Source organism: Saccopteryx leptura, chromosome 1 (genome assembly GCF_036850995.1).
Source record: "Saccopteryx leptura isolate mSacLep1 chromosome 1, mSacLep1_pri_phased_curated, whole genome shotgun sequence".
NCBI classification, from domain to species: Eukaryota; Metazoa; Chordata; class Mammalia; order Chiroptera; family Emballonuridae; genus Saccopteryx; species Saccopteryx leptura.
In genome coordinates, this window is record NC_089503.1 from 209,827,005 (window position 1) to 209,848,316 (window position 21,312).

The 21,312-nt window shown below is 38.5% G+C and overlaps 1 protein-coding gene across 1 annotated transcript in view; it reads right to left on the reverse strand.

Annotated features, from left to right (window-relative positions):
- Positions 1–17,009, reverse strand: part of SLC7A11 (solute carrier family 7 member 11) — a 74,926-nt gene extending 57,917 nt beyond the window's left edge. The window contains exons 1-4 of the mRNA XM_066385231.1: positions 16,485–17,009; positions 12,521–12,647; positions 8,783–8,898; positions 651–776 (exon numbers count right to left, since the gene is read on the reverse strand). Coding sequence (XP_066241328.1) covers positions 651–776; positions 8,783–8,898; positions 12,521–12,647; positions 16,485–16,761 — 646 coding nt within the window. The 5' untranslated portion in view covers positions 16,762–17,009. The remainder of the gene's footprint in view (positions 1–650; positions 777–8,782; positions 8,899–12,520; positions 12,648–16,484) is intronic.
- Positions 17,010–21,312: the final 4,303 nt, after the last annotated feature.

Sequence of the window (21,312 nt, forward strand, 5' to 3'; positions counted from 1 at the left end):
GGGTTTTGGAGCCCTGTGTATGTTCACTCACCAGCTGGTTGCAAGGCTAGAATAAAGGAAGGGCCCACCAGTTTTTGGCTTCACTGTTTCTCTACCATCTGCCCGAATGTAATGAGAACCTGCACGTGCCTGGCTGTGATGGCCGTGACTACAGGCCTTACACACAACAATTTTGGTGTGATAGCATTTGGTTTTCAGTACTGACTCCTCTTCTGTCAAGATTCTATCCTCAAGTCAAATCAGTAACCACAAAGTAAAAGGACTCTCAATCTCCTTTCATTATTTCCCAGGTATCTTTAATCTTCACTACTCTCCTTGAACTATTTTAAAGTCAAAAGAAGAGGACATATGTGTAGTTTGACAGCAGATTTCTTTTTTTCACTTTGAGTTCTCACTTCAAACAGCTGAGAATTCACTGATGCCTTATTCTGTTGCTTGCCCTCGTCTTAATGCTCTGGCTGCCATTTCACTCTAAATACCAACTCATCTTCTGTGTAGCAGCCTTTCGTCTCAATTAGATGGTGGGGTAGAGTCTAAGCTTCACAAGCTGAAACTGATTAAGGGATTCAGCTAGTACAAGTGAAAGTTAGTGCTATAAGAGACCAAAAGCAGATACGTCCTTTACAAAGCATTCATTTTTCAGTCCATACCTTTAATTAGCTGCATAACTCCAGGGACTATAATTATCAGAATTGCTATGAGCTTAAAGAAGGTTAGGAAAATCTGGATCCGGGCACTCCAGCTGACACTCATGCTATTTAGGACCATCACCACAGCTGTAATAAATAAATAAATAAATAAATAAATAAATAAATAAATAAATAAATAAGTAAGTAAGTAAGTAAATAAATAAATAAATAAAATATAACAGATGAGATTACAAAAGGAAAATCCTCACTGACAGGAGACATCCTAGGTCCCGATTACTCCAAGGGCCCTCGCAAACCAGAGGTGTGGGCAGACCTGGAAGCGTTTTGGAAATGCTGAAACTCAGGTCCTGCCCAAGACCTCAGAAACACAAAGATGCATTTCAACAAGATCTCTACAAGATTTTTGTGCACATTAAACTTTGAGAAACTTTGAGATAAAACCTCCAGACAGTAAGAAGTCATCTCTTTGCCTTTTTCTCCTCCTCCTTTTCCTCCTCCTCTTCCTCCTCCTTCTTTTTGAACATTGTTAGTATCTTAATAATTATATAAAAGTATCTTCTAAGCCAGTCCTGAAGTCATCACAGCACATCATCAGACTGCTGAACGTGACTCCTCAGGATGATGAGGCAGCAACTTCTTCCTCCGTCAGTGACTGGATGCTCATTCACCTCGCTGGGAAGATCACACTCAACAAGCACTAAGGTGTCAAAAACTTGGCTGGGACCTTAGTCTTCACTCACAGGACCAGTCTCAGCCAGCACCTTTGATTTTCCAACTCACACATCAAAGAGTGACTTTTAACCTAAAGGAAGAGCCTTCCAAGACATGTTTTGTGACTTGGGGGAAAAAACATTGTCAAGTGATGAGTCCAAAAGAATACCCAGCCTGACCAGGCAGTGGTGCAGTGGATAGAGCGTCTAACTGGGATGCAGAGGACCCAGATTCGAGACCACAAGATTGCCAGCTTGAGCACGGGCTCATCTGGTTTGAGCAAAAGCTCACCAGCTTGGACCGAAGGTCGTTGGCTCGAGTAAGGGGTTACTCAGTCTGCTGAAGGCCCACGGTCAAGGTACATATGAGAAAGCAAACAATGAACAACTAAGGTGTCGCAACCAAAAGAATACCCAGGGTAGGATGAACACTGGGTCCAAAGCCTGCAGAATTTCCCTTGCTGACCACCCACCCTCCCCACACTGTGGACCATGAGAACCTTGAGGATAGAATAAGCAGCATTCATCTCTGTATTGCTCATGTCCAGCTTCATGACTGGCCCAGAAGGATGATCAACACAGTTTTGTTAAATGAATGCATGACCTGGATACTAAGTTTAAAGAACAAAACGACATGAAATGAATGGTGATATTTTAAGATGCTACCTCCTATACTCCACTAGAATGACTGCAGTCATTCTAGACGGCAGATTTCAACTTTCTGCTCATTACAAAATCTTATGCTTCGTGTTACACCCTCCCCCCAAAAAAATGCTACTCCATACTTGGCATTTGCAGTTTTTTATCTCTAAACTTTATTTTTATATGGTATATTCCCCCCCCAAAAGAGAAATATGAAGATACTTCTGTGGTGATAAAACAAAACACAGAATTCTCATAACTAAAATTGCAACAGGAAGTTATCCTTATGCACAGCAATGCACTATCTTTATTTTTTATGGTTTGACACAATCACTAACTCATTTCAGAATTAAAGAATCAGTACAAACATTATCAACTTAATAACCTAGACCTCTAAAGGAAGGTTGATTAACATATTATACATTGTTTTAATAGTTTACTATGCAGCCATTTAAAATCATGATACAATGAAATATTTATTACACGAAAGGGTGTTCATGATACAATACTGACCAATACAGCAAGTGACAGAGATGGAGAGATACCTAGACAAACAGACACACAAGGACAAAAAGGAATATTTTTTTTAGTGAAAGAGAGAGAGAGAGAGAGAGAGAGAGAGAGAGAGAGAGAGAAGGACAAACAGGAAGAGAGAGAGATGAGAAGCATCAACTCTCTGTTGCGGCACCTTAGTTATTCATTGATTGCTTTCTCATATGTGCCTTGGCTGGGGGCCTGCAGCTGAGTCAGTTACCCCTTGCTCAAGCCAACGACCTTGGGCTCAAGCCAGAGAATTTAGGCTTCAAGTCAGTGACCTTTGGGCTCAATCCAATGACCATGAGGTCATGTCTATGATCCCACACTCAAGCTGGTGACTCTGTACTCAAGCTGGTGATCCCACACTCAAGCCAGTGGCCTCAGAGTTTCGAACCTCAGTCGTCAGCATCCCAGGCTGACACTCTATCCACTGCATTACCGCCTGGTCAGGCCAGAAAGGAAATTTTTAGAAATCTAAAAAGTTATTTACCAAAACATTAACAAAAGCTATCTATAGATGATAGAACACTAAATACTTTTTAATTTTTCTCACTTATTTTTCTGTATTATTGTAATAATTTGTATAATGAACATGGAGCATTTTCTTAAGCAAAAAATAATAATAATTGTCATTTTTGAAAAAGAAACCCAAGGATGGAAACTCTAAGGGCTCTGCAGAGCCCTTAAAGGCTCTTCCTTCCACAAAGTGGATCAGCAGTTGCTAATGCAGAAAAGCTTCAGAGGAGTAACAATGAGAGTGACTTGAAAGGCCAGGGCCCTGAATATGCTTCATGGGAGGAAGAGGAAAAATTTTATCTACGTTTGAAGCTGAAAACATGAAGAAACAGAAAGGCCCATTGTTAATGGCAGAGTGCATCATTTTATCAGAGAAAAGATAAAAAAATAAAAGTATTCTTCTCTCCCCAGCGTAAAGTATTTGTATGTTGAAAATAATATAGTGCAACTCTCCTCTCTTCTTCCTCAGCCAGTGATTTCCTGTTTCTATGCAAACAGGAAACAGTCTATGCAAACGACTCTGTGGTCAATGAGTTATCATAGGAAGAGGATTATTTTCTCAGTGAAAGAGTCAGCATTGACCTTGGGGGGGGGGGACTGAACTCATGTTCCCACCACCAACGAAAGAGCACTGTGTTCTTTTAAACAGAGCTCCTAAATCCCCAAACACTCTCTATTTCGCAAAGTACTCACGCCAGAAGAGAGCTGTTGCATAGAGAGGAAGGGAGATAAAGGAGAAAGAGAACAAGGAAAAGAAGAAGGAAGGAAGGAAGGAAGGAAGGAAGGAAGGAAGGAAGGAAGGAAGGAAGGAAGGAAGGAAGGAAGGAAGGAAGGGAAAGGAAAGGAAGCCATTTCCTAAGAACTGAGATGCAGCCAGGAAAGCCATATGTACAAATCCCGGAGATAAATCCATATTTGAAGGGAATTGCATCTGAAGAGGATGTGTAGGGGAACTTAAGGACAGACTCTGTAATTTAAGGACTAGCAAGTGTGTCTTGCAGCACTTCTGTGGTTCAGGGTGTCTTTGCTTTTGCACAGTGCAATTACTGAACCTGGTTATATTGGGTTTTCTCCCAAATTCAGGTTCTATGGGCTTCTGACTGCTTCATGCTATACTGATAAAAGATAGGAATGCTGAATGGATGCTACCTGGTCGAGCTGAAGTGCATTGTTTCATTGCTTTTTGTAACAGCTGCCTGGGCTGCTTTATCTCTTTGTTACCATTTATTTCCTGGATGCACTCATTTCGGAGAAGATGTGCAGCAATAAAAAGAGCATCTATAATTAGGATCTCATTATTGGGAATAAAAATGGTAAGCATTAAATAAATGTGTAACCGCATAGAAACTTCATTTCTATACTATGACCTTTTCTTCTTTCTTTCCTTTTTATTCAAGCTGGCCCCATCCAGCACCAGGTCACCTGTCTCCTTTTCTCCTGCACAGTCACTCCCTTAAACATTAAGCCCTCAGGACAATGAGGTTCTGATCAGCATCAAATAACCTTAGGAACACAGAGGAAGAGTCACAGACAAACTAGAGATAATACCTAGGCCTCAGCTGTGTTTCAGTTCGGGGCTCAAAAAAGTGGAAAAACCAAAGAAAGTGACCCCATGGCTGATATCAGGACCAGATGCATTGACTAATAACCCCTACTCTAGTGTCGACCAATCAGTAGAGACCATGACTCTAACCACCTTAGTCACAGTGAGTAATGATCTTTTCCCTATAGAAGCCATCCCCTGAAAGGCATTCAGGAACTAGGTCTTGGAGCATTAGCTCACAGGTCTCCAGGCACAGACCAATTCCTAAAAATAAACTCCTACTTTCTTTGCTGCAAACTTCTGCTTGTATCTTATTGGGCTTGGATGCATACAGGCAAATGAACCCCTTTAGTCTGGTAACAAATGTAAACTATTATTATATGGCAAACATTGTGTAAAGACTGCATAGGGATAATTTCATCGTTATATCTTTATTATGTGGTTACCATCACTAGCCTTATTTTTCAGATAAGACTCGGTACATTAACTAACACACTTCTGTTCACATAGGTAAGTGTGAAGATAGGACTGGAATCCAGGTAGACCGACACCAGAGTCCATACTTTTGCCACTAGTTCCCAGGTGACAAGGAGGAAGTACTTCAAGACATAGATGATCTCACTAGTACACCTAGTTCTTCCAGATTTCTGGTGACTCCTCCTCTCTGCTAAAGTTCATGTTTATCTTGGCTAGAATTTCAGGATACTTTCATGCAACATTTTATTTGTCATCCTCCTAAAGAAAATGATTGTTGTCTGCAGTACTTGCATATTTCAATACGTACTATGCATATCTACCTAAGAATTGGCTGTCTTGGTGATTTAGTTACGGTAGAAAAGGAATAGTATAGACTTCAGAAGATGAAACAAATCCACTCTACATGCTATATTTGACATGCTAGCACAGAACTGGTCCTAGATTTTCATTCATGTAAGTTACTGATGCCAGGATAATACAGGTTTAGGGGGAAAAAAAGATGGCAACGCATTTGTAGAACCAGCTGATTTTTTCTCAGAGTGCAATCACATGCTATTTGGTTTGCTCTCCCTAATTCTTCCCACAGATAAGACAAGCTTGGCACAGCTGTCTACTCACTTCTATAAACTGAACTTTATAGCCTCCAAGAAGTTGTTAGGAATGGATCTGGGACTAGACTTCATATTTTGAGAAAATATGTTTATTATAATATTCTTCCATTTGAGTGTATGCTTCCTTCGGGTTTAGTTTCAGGAGACCAGAACAACAGACAAAGTATCATTATAAATATCCAACATATGTACTTCTTAAATGCTTCTTTAAATTAGAAAAACAGTGAAAATTCATGGGTTCCCATAGCAGGTGAAGGGAGTCATGTCAGTATTGAGCTGAAGGGGAGTGTCAGACACGAAGATAAGATTTCCTAGTTACATTTCAACGTGCCTGACATATTTACTACAATGGAGAGGTCTTTGGATAAGCATAGTTTCCAATCTTTATTAATTTGACAGAAACGAAATAGAGTCCAGATGCTCCTGTACTTACGATGGGGTAACGTCCAGATAAATCCATTATAAGCTGAAAGTATTATAAGTCAAAATGCATTTAATACACCTAAACTAAGAACATTATAGTTTAGCTAAGCCTGCCTTAAACATGCTCAGAATAAACAAACAAACAAACAAACAAAAACTGGCAACATAGTCCACCATAGAGTGTAGGACCACGGGTCCCCAAACTACTGCCTGCAGTACGCATGCGGCCCCCTGAGGCCATTTATCCGCCCCCGCCAAACTTCCGGAAGGGGCACCTCTTTCATTGGTGGTCAGTGAGAGGAGCATAGTTCCCATTGAAATATTGGTCAGTTTGTTGATTTAAATTTACTGGTTCTTTATTTTAAGTATTGTATTTGTTCCCGCTTTGTTTTTTTACTTTAAAATAAGATTTGTGCAGTGTGCATAGAGATTTGTTCATAGTTTTTTTTATAGTCCAGCCCTCCAATGGTCTGAGGGACAGTGAACTGGCCCCCTGTGTAAAAAGTTTGGGGACCCCTGGTGTAGGATGTTTACCCTGGTGCTCAGGTTTCTGGTGGTTGTGCTCGCTGACGCTGTCCAGCATCATGAGAGAATATTCCACCAATTATTGCTAGCCCACAAAAAGTTATAAACAAAATTTGAAATGTGGCTTCTACTGAGCGTGTATCTCTAGTTCATCATCACAAAGTCGAAAAATTATCAGTCAGGGACCTCTGCACTTTTTAAGGCAGGCGATAGGGAGTACACTAGCATTCAGTAACTCTCCACCCCTTCCCCTCTCGTTTCGCAATGGTTGACTAACATTCCAAAACACTTGAAATTCCTTTTTTCTATAATTAGATTACAACACAACCCTTCAGATTTGCTCTTCTATACTTAGAGATTTCAAACTATTTCCTTCTCCAAGGAATCAAAGAACAAGTGACTTTCTACATTTCACTTCTGCTTCACCCCTCAAAGGCAGAATGTCACCTTTCCTCACTTTGAATAGTGCAGACTGTGAGAGACTTGCCCCAGGTAAATGTCTCCTTCCCTCTCACCACCCCCACTTCCCACTGCTCCAGTAAAGCTAAGGGACATCGGTTTACATTACTTCCCACTGAGTCATAAGATCCCCGGTTTTCTCTTAGTGTTTCTGATTATAGGAACACATTTCCTCGGAATTTTAAATTTGCAAAGAGAATATAGGGATTTGTAAACTAATGTTATACCTATTGGCAGAAGTAGAAGGAAATGCCTCTCTTTATCCAAGACTTATTCAGTGTCTTTGGTAACTATTCTATCACCAATCTCTACCACAGAGAGAAGTTCTGTAAACCACAAAGTACTTAGTTATACTTATATACACTTGCTTTAAAACTTTTGTTTGAATGGTTACTATTTACTCCCCTAAAATTGACATTTTCTCTTATATAGAATTTGGATAAATGAGAAAAAAGGCATTGAGACTTACCAAAATAGTAGTGTGCTGTCATTATTCAGCTTATTTCAAGGCCAAACTAGGCAATATTTGTGGATTTGTAAATGTTTATGTAGACTCTGTTTGAAGTTCCCTGATTACGGCTTTTAACTAGTAACTTCTACTGGCACTTTACAGAGCTCTCAAAAACACTACCCCTACCTTTCTCTTTTCAAATACAATAACCATGATATGATTCTGCCTCAGTCGATCCAGGGACAAGAATATAATGGGCACAGCAATGGCTGTTAGTCCATCCCTTGAGTAAAAATCAGATTTATCAAGAATTGTCTGGGGGAAATTCTGCTAAAGGCCTCGAATTTATGACATAATTTCATCTTTCTAGCCATAGAAAATACATTATCTATTCACAGATATTTTACCAATATAAAATTGACACTTAACGTGGTTTTAATACTTAGGCCCTAATCAAATGTTGATGTTTAAAACAGTGATTCAATTAGTATCTAGGATTAAGCTATCAGTTCCCATAATAGGCAGGAATTTGGAAGCTAGACTTTTCTAAGATGTTAGCCATATTTTGCTTTATATCACTTATGTAATTTTGTGTATTATCCTCTTTTTTGTTCCTTTTACATTTTTTTCTATCTGTGCCCAGTGATAAAAATGAGCAACTTACTAATTTGGAGGCCATAAGGAAAACTAGTTGAGAAATACTACTAATAATCAAATATAGTTAGAAGACTCAGCATGACCACCAATGGGCAGCTAAACCCATAACACTAAGAGTGACAGCTGTTAACGCTATAAAATGTATGAACACAACATATACACCCAACACATAAACATCACTCCATAAGGATAAATGAGGTATAACCCAGCATGGTATTACTGTGGAAGGAGAATTCATAATACTAAAAGTCCATAAAATAATTGGGTTTTCATCTGTAATTATCTCTCTTACATACAATCCAATTTCTATTTTACTAACAAGGGGGTTTTTGTTTGCCTATTTGAAAAGATTAACCATCATGGCTACTGACCCAGTAGAGAGCTGGCATGTATTTAAGATCAGAGATCATTCTAACTACTTATTCTTTCCATCATTTTCCAACACAAATTTGGCAAGGAATTCTAAGCAAAAGGAACAAAAGGCGGGAAGCAAGTCCCACCATACAAAAAGTCTGAAGAAACTCTGTCTCTAATCACTTGTATGGGTTTTATTCCCCCATGTTTGTGCCTCTCATACTTACTTATGCCCACAGCTGTAATAAGCTTGATTGCAAGTTCAGGAATTTCACATTGAACAAAAAATGGTTCCAGAATGTAGCGTCCAAATGCCAGCGATATCACAGCAGTGGCTGCAGGGCTAGAAAACATATATATTTATGTTACTAGGCAAAAATAATAATAATGACAATGTCTTCACTCAACATCTTCTACCATGAGGGAGTTTTTTTCAACGTATGCAACAGGTTAAATATGAATGTCGAGAATTTTTAGAACGCCATATTTGCTTAGGTTGTCACCAAAGTTTCCAATAAAATATTGTCTATAACTTCGGTGGATAGTTTTTAAACTTCACATTTCCTTGGGAGCAAGGCTGGAGCTATCAATTATGCCCCTGCTCTGTCATATTTGCATTTTTTTCCCTTAAAAGTCTAGTTCATTACTCCAGAGCCTAACAAAGATGAACTTCACATGAAGCAGTCTTGTTTATCAGCAAGTCAAAAATTAAATCCTAGCCCCAGTACAAATGTGCTCGTGGTGTCAACTAAAATGGGTTGGGACCTGGTCAGAAAAATGAACACAAAATTCAACAAAAAAGTAGTAAGTATTCATTGCAAATATATGCTTACATCCTTGACACTATGTTATTATTATTTTTCCAGTAAAGATGAACACTTAAAAAGCCAAGTAATTACTCTTAGTTCCATGATACTTAGATGTAAAGTATAAGCTGAAAAATAGAAATATGCTTGTAATTTTACACAAGTGAAAAAAAATATGTATGAAATAAGAATATAAAGTTCAGTATACAGCGAAACAGTTACCTCCTCCAATCCCCTTTAAGTCTTCAAATATTTCTGAGAAAATGATAACATGTCTTTTCAGTTTAAAGATATGTGCATATGAATGGATATTCCTTGGATACACAGACAACCCCCTGGGATTATCTCATTTCTCAGACAATCTTCACTCTGGCTTCTCTTTCTTCTCATGGTTACCCAACACGTATGCTCAATAGCTAGACAGTCAGAAAACCAGCCACCATTATGTGTTTCAACCATGGCCTGCAGGTACCAGACCGCACTATAAACTTCTTGACATTCTTCTTTTCCTGGAGAACCCTTTCTTCTTCCCAAATAGGACTATTTTTTTCCTGTTCTCCATCATTAATAAATATTTTGATGTATAAATTAAAATCTGATCACATCATTTTAGTGCTTTCAACATAAGCTCAGGATATGCAAAAATCCTTCAATTCCAGGCTCCTTCTGGTCTAAGTGTTCCCTTCTTCATTGGTTTGCTTCTTTCCATCAGAAAGATCTGAATATCCTTTGCCTGGAAGCCCTGCAACCATTTTTTACTTCTCAGATCTTAGTTCAATCATCTTTTGCCTCAGAAAACTTCTCCAATCTTCTGATTGTGTGAGAGCTCCCAGGGTGCACTCTCTTAGTGAACCTCGTGGCTTTCTTCTCACAGTGCTTATCATAGAGCAACTTTCTATTCATTTATGTGATGCCTTGCTTGATAACTATTTTCCTCCCTTGACCCTGAGCTCCATAAGTACAAGACTGTGTCCATCTTAATCACTATTTTATACCCAGTGTTCAGTATAACGTCTATCATGTAGTAAAAACCAATAAAGATTAAATATATGGTGAATGTGTGAATTCAATCTAATGGCCCCTGTTTTGTACAGATGTGTGATGTTTCTTTTCTGGAAATCTATGTTTTTCAGATGATTTCTGGCAAGAGTAACTATCTGAAGTATGTTTTAATGGTAAGTATTTAGGTACCCTGTGTATTGTCAACAGAAAAGAAATGATAAAGTACCTAGATATCTTGTCACCCCTTAGATCATTTATTATCCTGTCTGTTTGAAAGACTAACTGAGCAAAGTGAATCCATTATTATAAAGGAATACTTAAACCCATTTAAAGAGCTTCTAGAATACATGTAAGTAATTTCCTCAGTCAATACACACACACACACACACACAAACACACACACCATGAAGTAGCTATCTTATAATTACAGTAACAGTTGACTGTGAACAACTTGGAAATAGAAACTATGGCTCACTCCACTTGAGAGCTTTTAACTTGCCTATCAGCACTCAGGTGCAGTCTGAGGGGTGAGTAAATTCATGAATGAGCCCTGTTTCAGGGCTACTGCAAACAGAAGGACCATGCTGATCATAATGCCGAGCATTAGCCAAGGCATCCAACCAATACAGGGCTGCAGGGGGGTTCCAGCCCGGCTCTATCAGCTTCCAAGCCCACCATTCTGATGGCCCAGCACTCTCACTAATGCACTCATTGGGATGCTGAGGATGTTGCAGTCAAAATAGTATAACCTTAAACTTTCAGTCATATTCGAAATATAGTGTACTCATGGCTCTGAAGTAAATATGTAGTATAAGGATTACAAAACGTGTGAGACCTAGTCTTCTGTGCCTGAAATGCTTGCGGTTTTAACAGGGAACCAGCACTACAGACACCTAAAATATTAAATAAGAATACAAGATAGCATGTTTAATGTCAAATGAGAAGCAGGGACTGCATGTTTCTGAAGAATTAGAGAGGAAAGAAATACCATAAATGAGGGTGAACAGGAAATTAACTGGAAAAGGTGGAATTTAAGTTGACCTTTGAAGAGTAAGATTCAGATCATCAGAAAAAAGTAGAAGGCATATCCAGGGGAAAATCCCAGACTTTAGAAAAGGAACAAAGTACTTTTTGATAATTATTTTATTATAACAAGTTTTAAATAATAAAATTGTTTAAAATGAGAACAGATTTAACAAAGAAATAAATACTACCCTGGAGATCTTAAAAAGAGATCTTAAAAAAAGACACTCCGACTATAAAAGATCAAGATTAGTATGAAGTTTATGCTTATTAGCTCTGCCTTTGCCATTTAGCCACAAATGTTAGGATAAAAGCTTAGAAGCTCTCAGCTGCGTATTTCTGGTAAGTTCACAGGAATAACAAGTTTAGCTAGTTATTTCTGTTCAACTCTTTAATGCGAATGTGCAAGTCATGTTTTCTGAATGCAATTAAACTTAAGGAACTGTGCTACTCTAAATGTCTCATATGACATTAAGTTTCCCAGGAAGCTGAAGAGAATCTACTATTCAGAGTGACTTAGCACAACTTGGTTTGATTGTAAATCAAGAGTATAAGGAAGAGGAACACACTGCTATCACTATAAAATCAAAAAGATTTTTGCAACTGTAGTGCACTCATTGGTTTAATGTGAGGAAGTGAGTCATTTATGTCAAGTAGAGTCTCACTGTTTTTGTAAAGTATTAAACTTGATGACGCGCTGAGTTGTGAAGCAAGAAAAGTTCCTAGTCACAAAAACTGAGTCAAGTTCAATGTCTTAGTGGTGTAATCTACAAGAATAAAAACACCAGCTCTTAGCATAGCACTTGATTTTTTGTCTGGTCAGTCAAAAGATAAGATTTATCAAGGTAAACTTTGATGTTTCATGTCTTTTTAGGTTAATATCCTTCCTAAAAATGTAATAGAGAATAATTGAAGATTAGTTTTAAAAGTTTGGCATGGTTGGCAAACTACCGTCTGTGGTGAAACTGCATTGAAAACGATAGTTGTAGACTTTGTGTCCTGAAGTAGATATGTTTACAAAATGGTCACGTGACATGAATATTTTAATTAGTTTTAAAGAATCATGGTAATTCAAAGAAAGGGGTAATGTATAGTCTTATTTTCCCTTAATTTTTTTCCTATTTATGCACTTACCGGATTATGAGCAATTCCACCCAGACTCTCACAAAAGCTGGTAATGGGCCGAAGACTTCCAGAATGTATGTGTAATGACCACCTGATTTCTTTATACTTGTCCCCAATTCTGCATAGGACATGGCTCCTGTGAAATATTTATAATAAAAAGGCACAAAGATAAATATCACTAAGTCATCAGCAGCAGAACTGATACAACAATGTTTCTATTGCAGGGATGTTACTACATCCTTTGGTCTAAGAGACATCCTTATTTCAAGATCAATAATGGTCACTTAATTGGTAAAGAGCCACCAATTCTTCTGGTAATTTCCTTAAATTTGAGATCTAGTTCGTTCTATTCAAACAATGTAAGTTAACTTGAAATGGTAAAGTAACTTGAAATGTTCTAAAACAACATATTGTTAAGAATCTTGAATCGCAAACCTGAGAACAAGGAAAAAGAGGAGAAAGAGATCAATAATACTAACATAACTTCCCACCAAGATAAGAAATTACCCCAAAGCGACCTCATTGTATAGAGAACCCTTTTAATAAATATTTCCGTGGTGCCACAAAATAAAGATGTTATCTATTTTTCAGAAAAAATATAAACTCCAGGTTTTGAAAGGCTTCACTTATTTTTAGGATATGTTTTGAGTGTCAAAAAAATGAGTTTTAACTCAGATATTCTATTTTTAGAACAATTTTCTTGGATGTTGTTAGAGTATATAATTCCAAGTGATTGAAATAACATACTTTGTAAAAGAGGTGGTATGAATTAAATTTATTACATTAGGTAAAATTAATTATAAAATATTTTTATCATGTAGCAATACAATTTACATGGAAATGAGTTAGTCACTTAACTTGCCAAAACCTCAGTTTCATTTTTTGTGAATCAGTGGAATAATGGGTGCCAAAGGCAGTAGTGGACCTGACACTAGGAATGAACACCTTATGAAATACAGCAATACCCATTAATTTGAATAATTACTTATTAAAATAATGAAAATACATATCTTGATATTAAATAAAAAGTTCTAGCATACTGCTAAGTACTCATATGTATCACACACTTTTTTCCTTGAGCTACTCAGAGACTAAAAGTGTGGGAAATTATCACCAGTCAGTAAGACTTCAGGTAGAACTGTCCAACATGAATAGAATTTAGATATTCAGTGAAATCTTGGTGTCACTTATCCTATTCCTGAGTCCAGCATTTTATCAGTTATCCAGGGAGAATATTTTATTTTAAAACAAACAAAAAAACAGATTCTAAGGCCATATGCCAGACCCACTCTCTAACCAAGAGAGTCTAGGCGTCCGATAGAAGGATCCAAAGTAATCCATTATTTTAAAATGTGCACAGATAATTCTAAAGTAACTAGTCTGCTGACTGATTTGGGAGGTCACTGATACTGTTAGCTTATTTATAACTAATTATAACTATTTGCAATTTACTCTGTGTTGAAAACCAGTTGCCATGTTGGTAGACTGTACAGAGGAGCATCAATATAAAATGGAAGAGTCATAAGTACCTCAGAATTTATTGCCAGACAATCAGTACCTAGACCTGTGCATGTTTTGCAGAAACTCCAGGATGGTTGCCCTAGGTTACATTGAGTTCTGGAGAAATGAGGTTTACATTTAAAATTCTCATTTGACCCAGATAAAAAAGTTCAAAACAGGATATAAAAATCCATGTATTGACCTGGCTTTAAAAAGAAAAACATTGTAAAACAGATATAGATTCTATACTTCTAGTTCCAAAGTTTTAGAGTTTTAAAAGAAAAAATTTTTGTTACATTTTGCTTTGTTTCCTGTTAGGAAGGCCCTCCTGTCAAAAAGCTTCCAGTGCCTGACCAGGCGGTGGCTCAGTGGATAGAGCATCAGACTGGGACACGGAGGACCCAGGTTCAAAACCCCGAGGTCGCTGGCTTGAGCGCAGGCTCATCTGGTTAGGGCAAGGCTCACCAGCTTGAGCCCAAGGTCACTGGCTTGAGCAAGGGGTCACTCGGTCTGCTGTAGCCCTCTGTCAAGGCACATATGAGAAAGCAGTAAATGAACAACTGAGGTGCCACAGCAAAGAATTGATGCTTCTCATCTCTCTCCCTTCCTGTCTGTCCATCCCTGTCTGTCACACACACACACACACACACACACACACACACACACACACACACACAAAGTTTCCAGTAACTTAAGTGACAAATGTAATGCAAAACCGACAAATAGATTCATACAGGGTCTCACTCCCTGCAATTCATAATCAAAGAATACCAACTCAGGTGGAACTTTAGTCAGTCCCTTTAGTGTTTTTCCCTGAGCTTAAGATGATCTCTTTTGCAGAAGTATATTTCATAGTACAAGTCAACACCACTTTCACTAGTTCAACACTCAGAGCAATCCATTTTATTATTATATTTGAATTAACTGTTACTGTGCGCAAAAATGAAATCACATAGTAGGAGCTGCATGCACATAGTATGCAAAGTCCAGGAAAGTCATTATGGTTTTTTCTATTAGACACTGATTTATTCTGAAAGTAGCTAGTGTTATAGAAGATTGCAGGCTGAGGGTGCGTGAATTCATTAAAGACAATCAACAATTAGGTTTCTCTTTGTCTATAGATACACATACCAGACCGTATGTGTATCACATCTCTTTTTAAAAATCTAAAAAATTATTCCTCAATGGGACTTTTTATACTAAAGCTTTGGTTTAACTAGTTTTATTTAAAATACCTTCTTCCTTTTTTAAAAAAAGTAAATAAAATGCCTTGTTACTAATAACAGAAATTTGGGTTCTTTAAATGAATGCATTAAAATATCACAAGGCCTTAAGAATGAATGGACTGAGGCAGGTAGAGCCAAGGGTTAGCACTTGGTCCTACGGTTGTAACAAAGAGTACCTTTAAAGAGCAGCGTCATTTGGAATCAAAACATGTAATTTGTCAGAGGAAAGCAAATATATCTTAATCACTTCCCCCAGGAAATTAATTTTTTAAACCATTCACTGGGTTGTGTCACCTTTAAAACTAACTCCTGCGGCTTTCTAATCTGTTCACCTCGTGAAGGGACATTTATTACCTCTTTCCTATTAATTGTCTAATCAATAGAAGAAATCTTGATCTGGAAGGACAGTGAGTGATCATATTCCTCCCAGCAGTTCTGTTCAGTGAACAGGTGGACAGATGATCTGTGTCGCTAGAGACCAACAGAACTATAAATGAAGAATGCAGATCCGGACAAGCACAGCAAACTAACTCCCAATTCCAGCTCTACTGTCTATATTGCAAAAGTTTATAAGGACTTGGGACAGCTGAAAGGTTAAAAAAAACAATCTGAAGTTTGCTCAGACCCTTGCAATACACCCACTGGTGAAAGCTACTGAGTTATGTGGCATCACACATCCTTCCACGTCAAAGGTTTTTGAAAGACTACTAGGAACTGACAAGCGCATGAAGTTAAAAAAAAATAAGAAGGGAAAGACTGCCACCCGTTTGTTTTGCCAAAAAAAAAAAAAAAAAAATCAGTCAAACTTCTGCTGATCACTCAGTTCTGTGTCTAAATAGGCCACGCCGAGTTTCACTTCACAGGTGTTTCACTCAGCGTGCCAGCTGCCACGATGCCCCAAACACACATAACTAAGCACAACTGCCCCGGGCAGAAAGCTCGCCGGCATTTCACTGGGTCATCAAAGTCCGCCTTTGCTCTGGTCACCACAGGGAAAAGTCAGAAAATAGTCTGTCCTAGTCAGGAAAAGCGAGGACAGCCCGCAGGAAGCAAGTTGAAGGAAGCCAGGACCCTGCCAACCGTGGAAGGAGTTTGGGTAGTTCGCATCCTTAAAGGAAAATCCGAAAGTGCAGTTGCAGCCTCTGCTCTGTTGTTCACTCTGTACAAATAAGCCGTCCCTGTCCCGGGGAGAGAACGGCCCAGCTGCGTAGATACACCCCCCCTCCCGGAGAAGAAGCCGCACTCACCACACAGGGACAGGACCCCACAGACTGTCCAGACAATCAGAGACATGCCCACGCTGCCCGTGTTCTGGAGCACGCCCTTAGGAGAGATGAAGATTCCTGATCCAATGATGGTGCCAATGATGATGGAGATACCCCTCAGCAAAGTGATTTTCTTCTTCAGCACCACCGTCTCCTGCCCAGGGGGCTCCTTGCCCCCCGGGGAGGGCAGCCTCCCGTTAACACTGCCCTGCAGGTAACCTCCACTGGAGAGAGTGGACACAACAGGCTTTCTGACCATTGTAGTGACACGCGGTGGGGAAAATAAGAGAGTGGGGGGAGGAAAAAAAAAAGAAAAAGGAAAAAAGAAAAAACTAAAACTTTCAACTTGGGTGTCTCTTGGTGTGACTGACCAATCTCTGGCTCTCTGCTCTCAGATTGTCCCTCGGGGCTATAGTGTTCACAGGTGGAGACTCGGAGGTGTGTTTTCTCCTGCCCGGCTAGCTGGTGACTGCCCAGGAACACCTGTGTGCTCCGGGGCTCCCGCTCCTCCACCTCGGGCTCCCCCTGCGCTGTGGCCGCGCCGCCTATCATCACAGCCCAGCTCAGCTTCCTCGTGCGCTGGTATTTAAGCGCCTGCCTGTCACACCAACTTACTCCAGCGAAATGATGATGCAAATTCTCCAGGTTTGCATCAGCCACCAGAGAAGGCTCCAGCATGACTCAGCTCTTTTTTTTTTTTTTAACAGTAGCAGCATGTTACTCAACTGACCTAAGCTTTTCAGAAAACAAAAGCAGCCACTTAAAAGGGATGATGACCAATCCAGAAGTAGTAAATTCAGAACAGACTTTCCCAGAGATTTAAAGCAACTCCTAGTGAGGGACTGAGGAAAGCTCTCCTCCACCCAAGAAAGAAAGTAAAAAATGAAACAGGAAATGATCACAACAGCACCGTAGAGTTCCTTTTTGTTTTTCTTTTGCACGCAACTGTTTTGATGACACTCTGTAACCCAGAGCTGCACTGTTTATAACAAAATTTAGATTTTATAATGTTTCCTGCTTATTTTTATTTGGGGTTGGGGTGTTCCTAGCAACACAGTCAAATCTAATATTTACAAAGCTGCAATGATTCTGTGTAGCTGTTGTCACATACATAACAATTGTGAGCCTTACATTCAAAGATAAGAATTATTTCTGACTGCCAATTATAAACAAGTATTTCAAATCACTAAGTGTGAGAACTTTTAAAATCAATGATTCTGGGAAATAGTTCTTCTTTGATTCTCATCAGCACTAGGAGATCTTGTAAACTAAATAAAGGATACATATTCTTTATTTGCATGCTGATCCATTGAATTCCTTAAAAACTAATTTAAAAATTAATAAATACAATGACATAAAAACATGCACATAACAAAAGCTTGAAATGGAATACACAGAATAACAGTTTAGAGGGTAATCAGATGTGTTTTACTTTTCCTAAAGTGTATGATCTATTGCTATATTATGATTATACATTTAAAATAAATTAGGAAGATAAACAAAGATTTGATTGTTTACTTTGAAACAGTAAGAAAGGCAAAACATTTTGAATCCATACTAACTTTCTTAATCAAGTGTCCATAAAATAAATACGAAAAGAAAAGAAATCCTAGATACCACGCTTGGCTGTGGTACAGGTGGCTTTGGATTCAGTGCGAACCAGACGTTATCATTATCCTAACACACACTGTCAGTCATGCTTCTGAATGTCAACAAAAACCAAGTGTGAGAAGTGGAAGTGGGGAGGGGTTCAAGATGGCACAAGGAAGAAACAGCCACTAGGAAAGCAGTGTGGAGAAGATCAGACCTATTTTGTTATGTTGGGACCTGAGAAAATTATACTACATCAATACTCCAAATACCATCCAAAGAACTGAGACTACACCATTTTCTTGAGATTTTGTCTACCTAACCCTACAAAATTGGCTTTGGGTGGACCAGGTCAGGGTTTTTCTACAGTCAAAATAACTATTTTTACCCAGATATTATGTCTTTTTAAAAAACAAAAATGGGTAGTTTTTCTCATTCAATCTTGCTGGAAGTTTCTTAAAACAAAAACTAAAGGAAGATTTTTTTTCTATGTCTCATCCTCCTTCTCAGAGTCAATTTCCCCAAAGGGGGAACATGTTAGCTCTGAAGAAATATGAGTTAAGAGTAGAACATTTGGCATCCTAGGGAACAAAGTCCCATCTCTAACTAGCACAGAGCCACACTGAAATTTTACATTTTGTGCTAAACAACTGAACTAATAAATTGAGACCAAGACCTCACTTAGACAGGAAGTTAGATAAATTCTAGAGGAAGAAAAAGTTCTTTTAACATCAAATAACATTCTCATCCTTTGCACTATTTTCTTTAAAAATTAATAAAGAGAAATCACTAAAGTTAGACTAATGGCCCAAAGGATTGTACTATGGAATAAGAAGGCCATCACCCTCAAAATTTCTGCAAAACTGGCGTATTTACCAAAGACACCAGGATACCTGTATCTTCTAATCACCTAAAAATTGGCAGAAAAAATGCAGGTTACAAAGAAAATGCTGTTATTCTCAGTGTTAACAAACCCTTATAATCAACTTTTCTAAACATATGTATGTGTGTATCATAAAAATGAGTTCCAATCAAATGCATTTATATTCCTCTTCTGGCTTTAGGCCTTATTTTAAACACTCCCATCAAAGTAGGAGACTATTCTACTACTATCTACAAATATTTATTTAGAGCTTACTGCACACAAGGAAGACCCCCACCTCTCTAAATGCATCTCAAGGAAAGAAGAGAGTGATAGACTATGGTAGCTTCCTCTCTGCGGTAAATAATTTCTGTCCCATGATTATAAATATGGGATATAAATATAATGACCAGGCCAAAAATAATCATCTCCCCAATTGCAGGGTATAGGATGTGACCTGAGCTGGAATAACTCTAAACAGAATTAGATTGCTCTTTTCTCATCTGTTGGAAGTTGTCGAGATGTGACTCCACAATAACTGGGGAACTTGTCCACTGTCAGGTTGGAAAAATGCTCATGAAATAAATTGAGACTATGTAGAGATAAAAGACTTAGAACGTGCCAGCATCATTAAGCCCTGTTTTAGTTCCTAAGGGACCCAGCTTGGTTGTGGATCCTGAAGATCTTCCTTTATTTCTAGACAGTACTCAGTTCTTTGCTACCTCATGCCACACACACGACACAATTGCACACGGATGGTAGAGTCCAATGTAAGTGGAATGACATTTAAAGCTCCTTCACTGGGTTGATATGATAAATGACTGCCATTAGACACATGTGTTTACCAAAACTTGAAGTGTGGCCAGTTCAAATTGGGATGTTCTGTAAGTTTGAAATATCCACTGGAATTTGAAATTTTATTTTTAAAGAAAGAACAAAAGAATAGTTCTATAATAATTTATTATGTATATTATTCACCAGGTTTTTTAATGTGGCTATCTAAAAATTAAAATTATATACATGGTTCAAATTTGTGGGATTCACATTAGGTTTCTACAGACAGTGCTAACCTAAGAGAAAACAGGATATAGACCTCATCTTGGTGTTAGCAGGGATGTCTTAAAAGGCATATACAAATTACTGACCATAAAAAGGAATACATAGGCTATATTAAAATTAAGAATTTCAGTTCATCAAAAAGACATGATTGAGAGATTATAAAAGTGAACCATGAAATGGGAAAAGGTATGTGCAACTGGCAAACATAAAAAAGTCCCTTCAAATCAAGAGGTGAAAGACAACACACTAGGAAATGAGCAATAAAAGTTAACAGACACTTGATAACATAGACAATACATTTAAAACTGCTCAACAGTATTAGTCATGAAGGTAAGGAAGAACAGTAAGGCAGGGAAATTCCTTGATAAGTGGCTTAAGGGAAACTGAGGCAAAATAATTAAACAAGGCCAAACAATTTGAGAAATTTACAGCCAGGTAATAAATTACATAATTCTATCTTCCCTAACCAAGTACACTGAGAAGCAAGTTGTTTACACATTACAGACTGTCCCAGAACAAACTGGCCTTAGCCCTGGTCCCTCTTCGATGATATTTTTAAAAAAATGAAACTAACCAGAAAATAACCCAGACCCCTCTTTATGCATATTTTGATGAATCAACATCTTGAATGACACACCTTGGAAGCTAATGAATATTTGAGACCCATGCCCTGAGACTTTCCCTAAGATTCCCAGGGAAAGGAAGATAAAATGCCCTCAAGACAAAATGACTCAATGGGAAGCTGGCACTAGCATGCCCATACATTTTTATTCCAAGTGTGCCCCCAGGACTTGCAACCAGGCGAGCAACGGGCAGTGGCAGCATGCCCCAAGCTTTCTCCTGCTCCTGTCTCCAAGGCTCCTTTTTCTCTGACTTTCCAGAGAGCCAAAGCAGCCCTGCCTAGCCTCTCCTCTGTTACCTTTCCTATCCTAAGCCCTTTCTTGACTGCTCTGTCCCCAGCTTTAATAATGTACTCTCAATAATCACCTGGACTCGTGTTGTGAAATCTTCCCTACATGAAGTCAAGAACCCACACCTCACCAGTGGGCCCCAGACAGACCGGCTCCGGGTCCATTTCCTATCCAGTAACAAGGGCAATTAAAACTAAAACTACCATGGGGTATTAATTCCCACTATCATCGTGGCTCACTTGAGAAAGACAGACAATACCAGGAGTGGTAAAATGTGGAGCAACTAGAATGCCTATATTCTGCTGCTGGGAGTGTCAGTTGTTACATTTTTAAGCAAAACTGTTTGGTATTATCTATTAAGTTAAACATACATATTGCCTTGGACCAA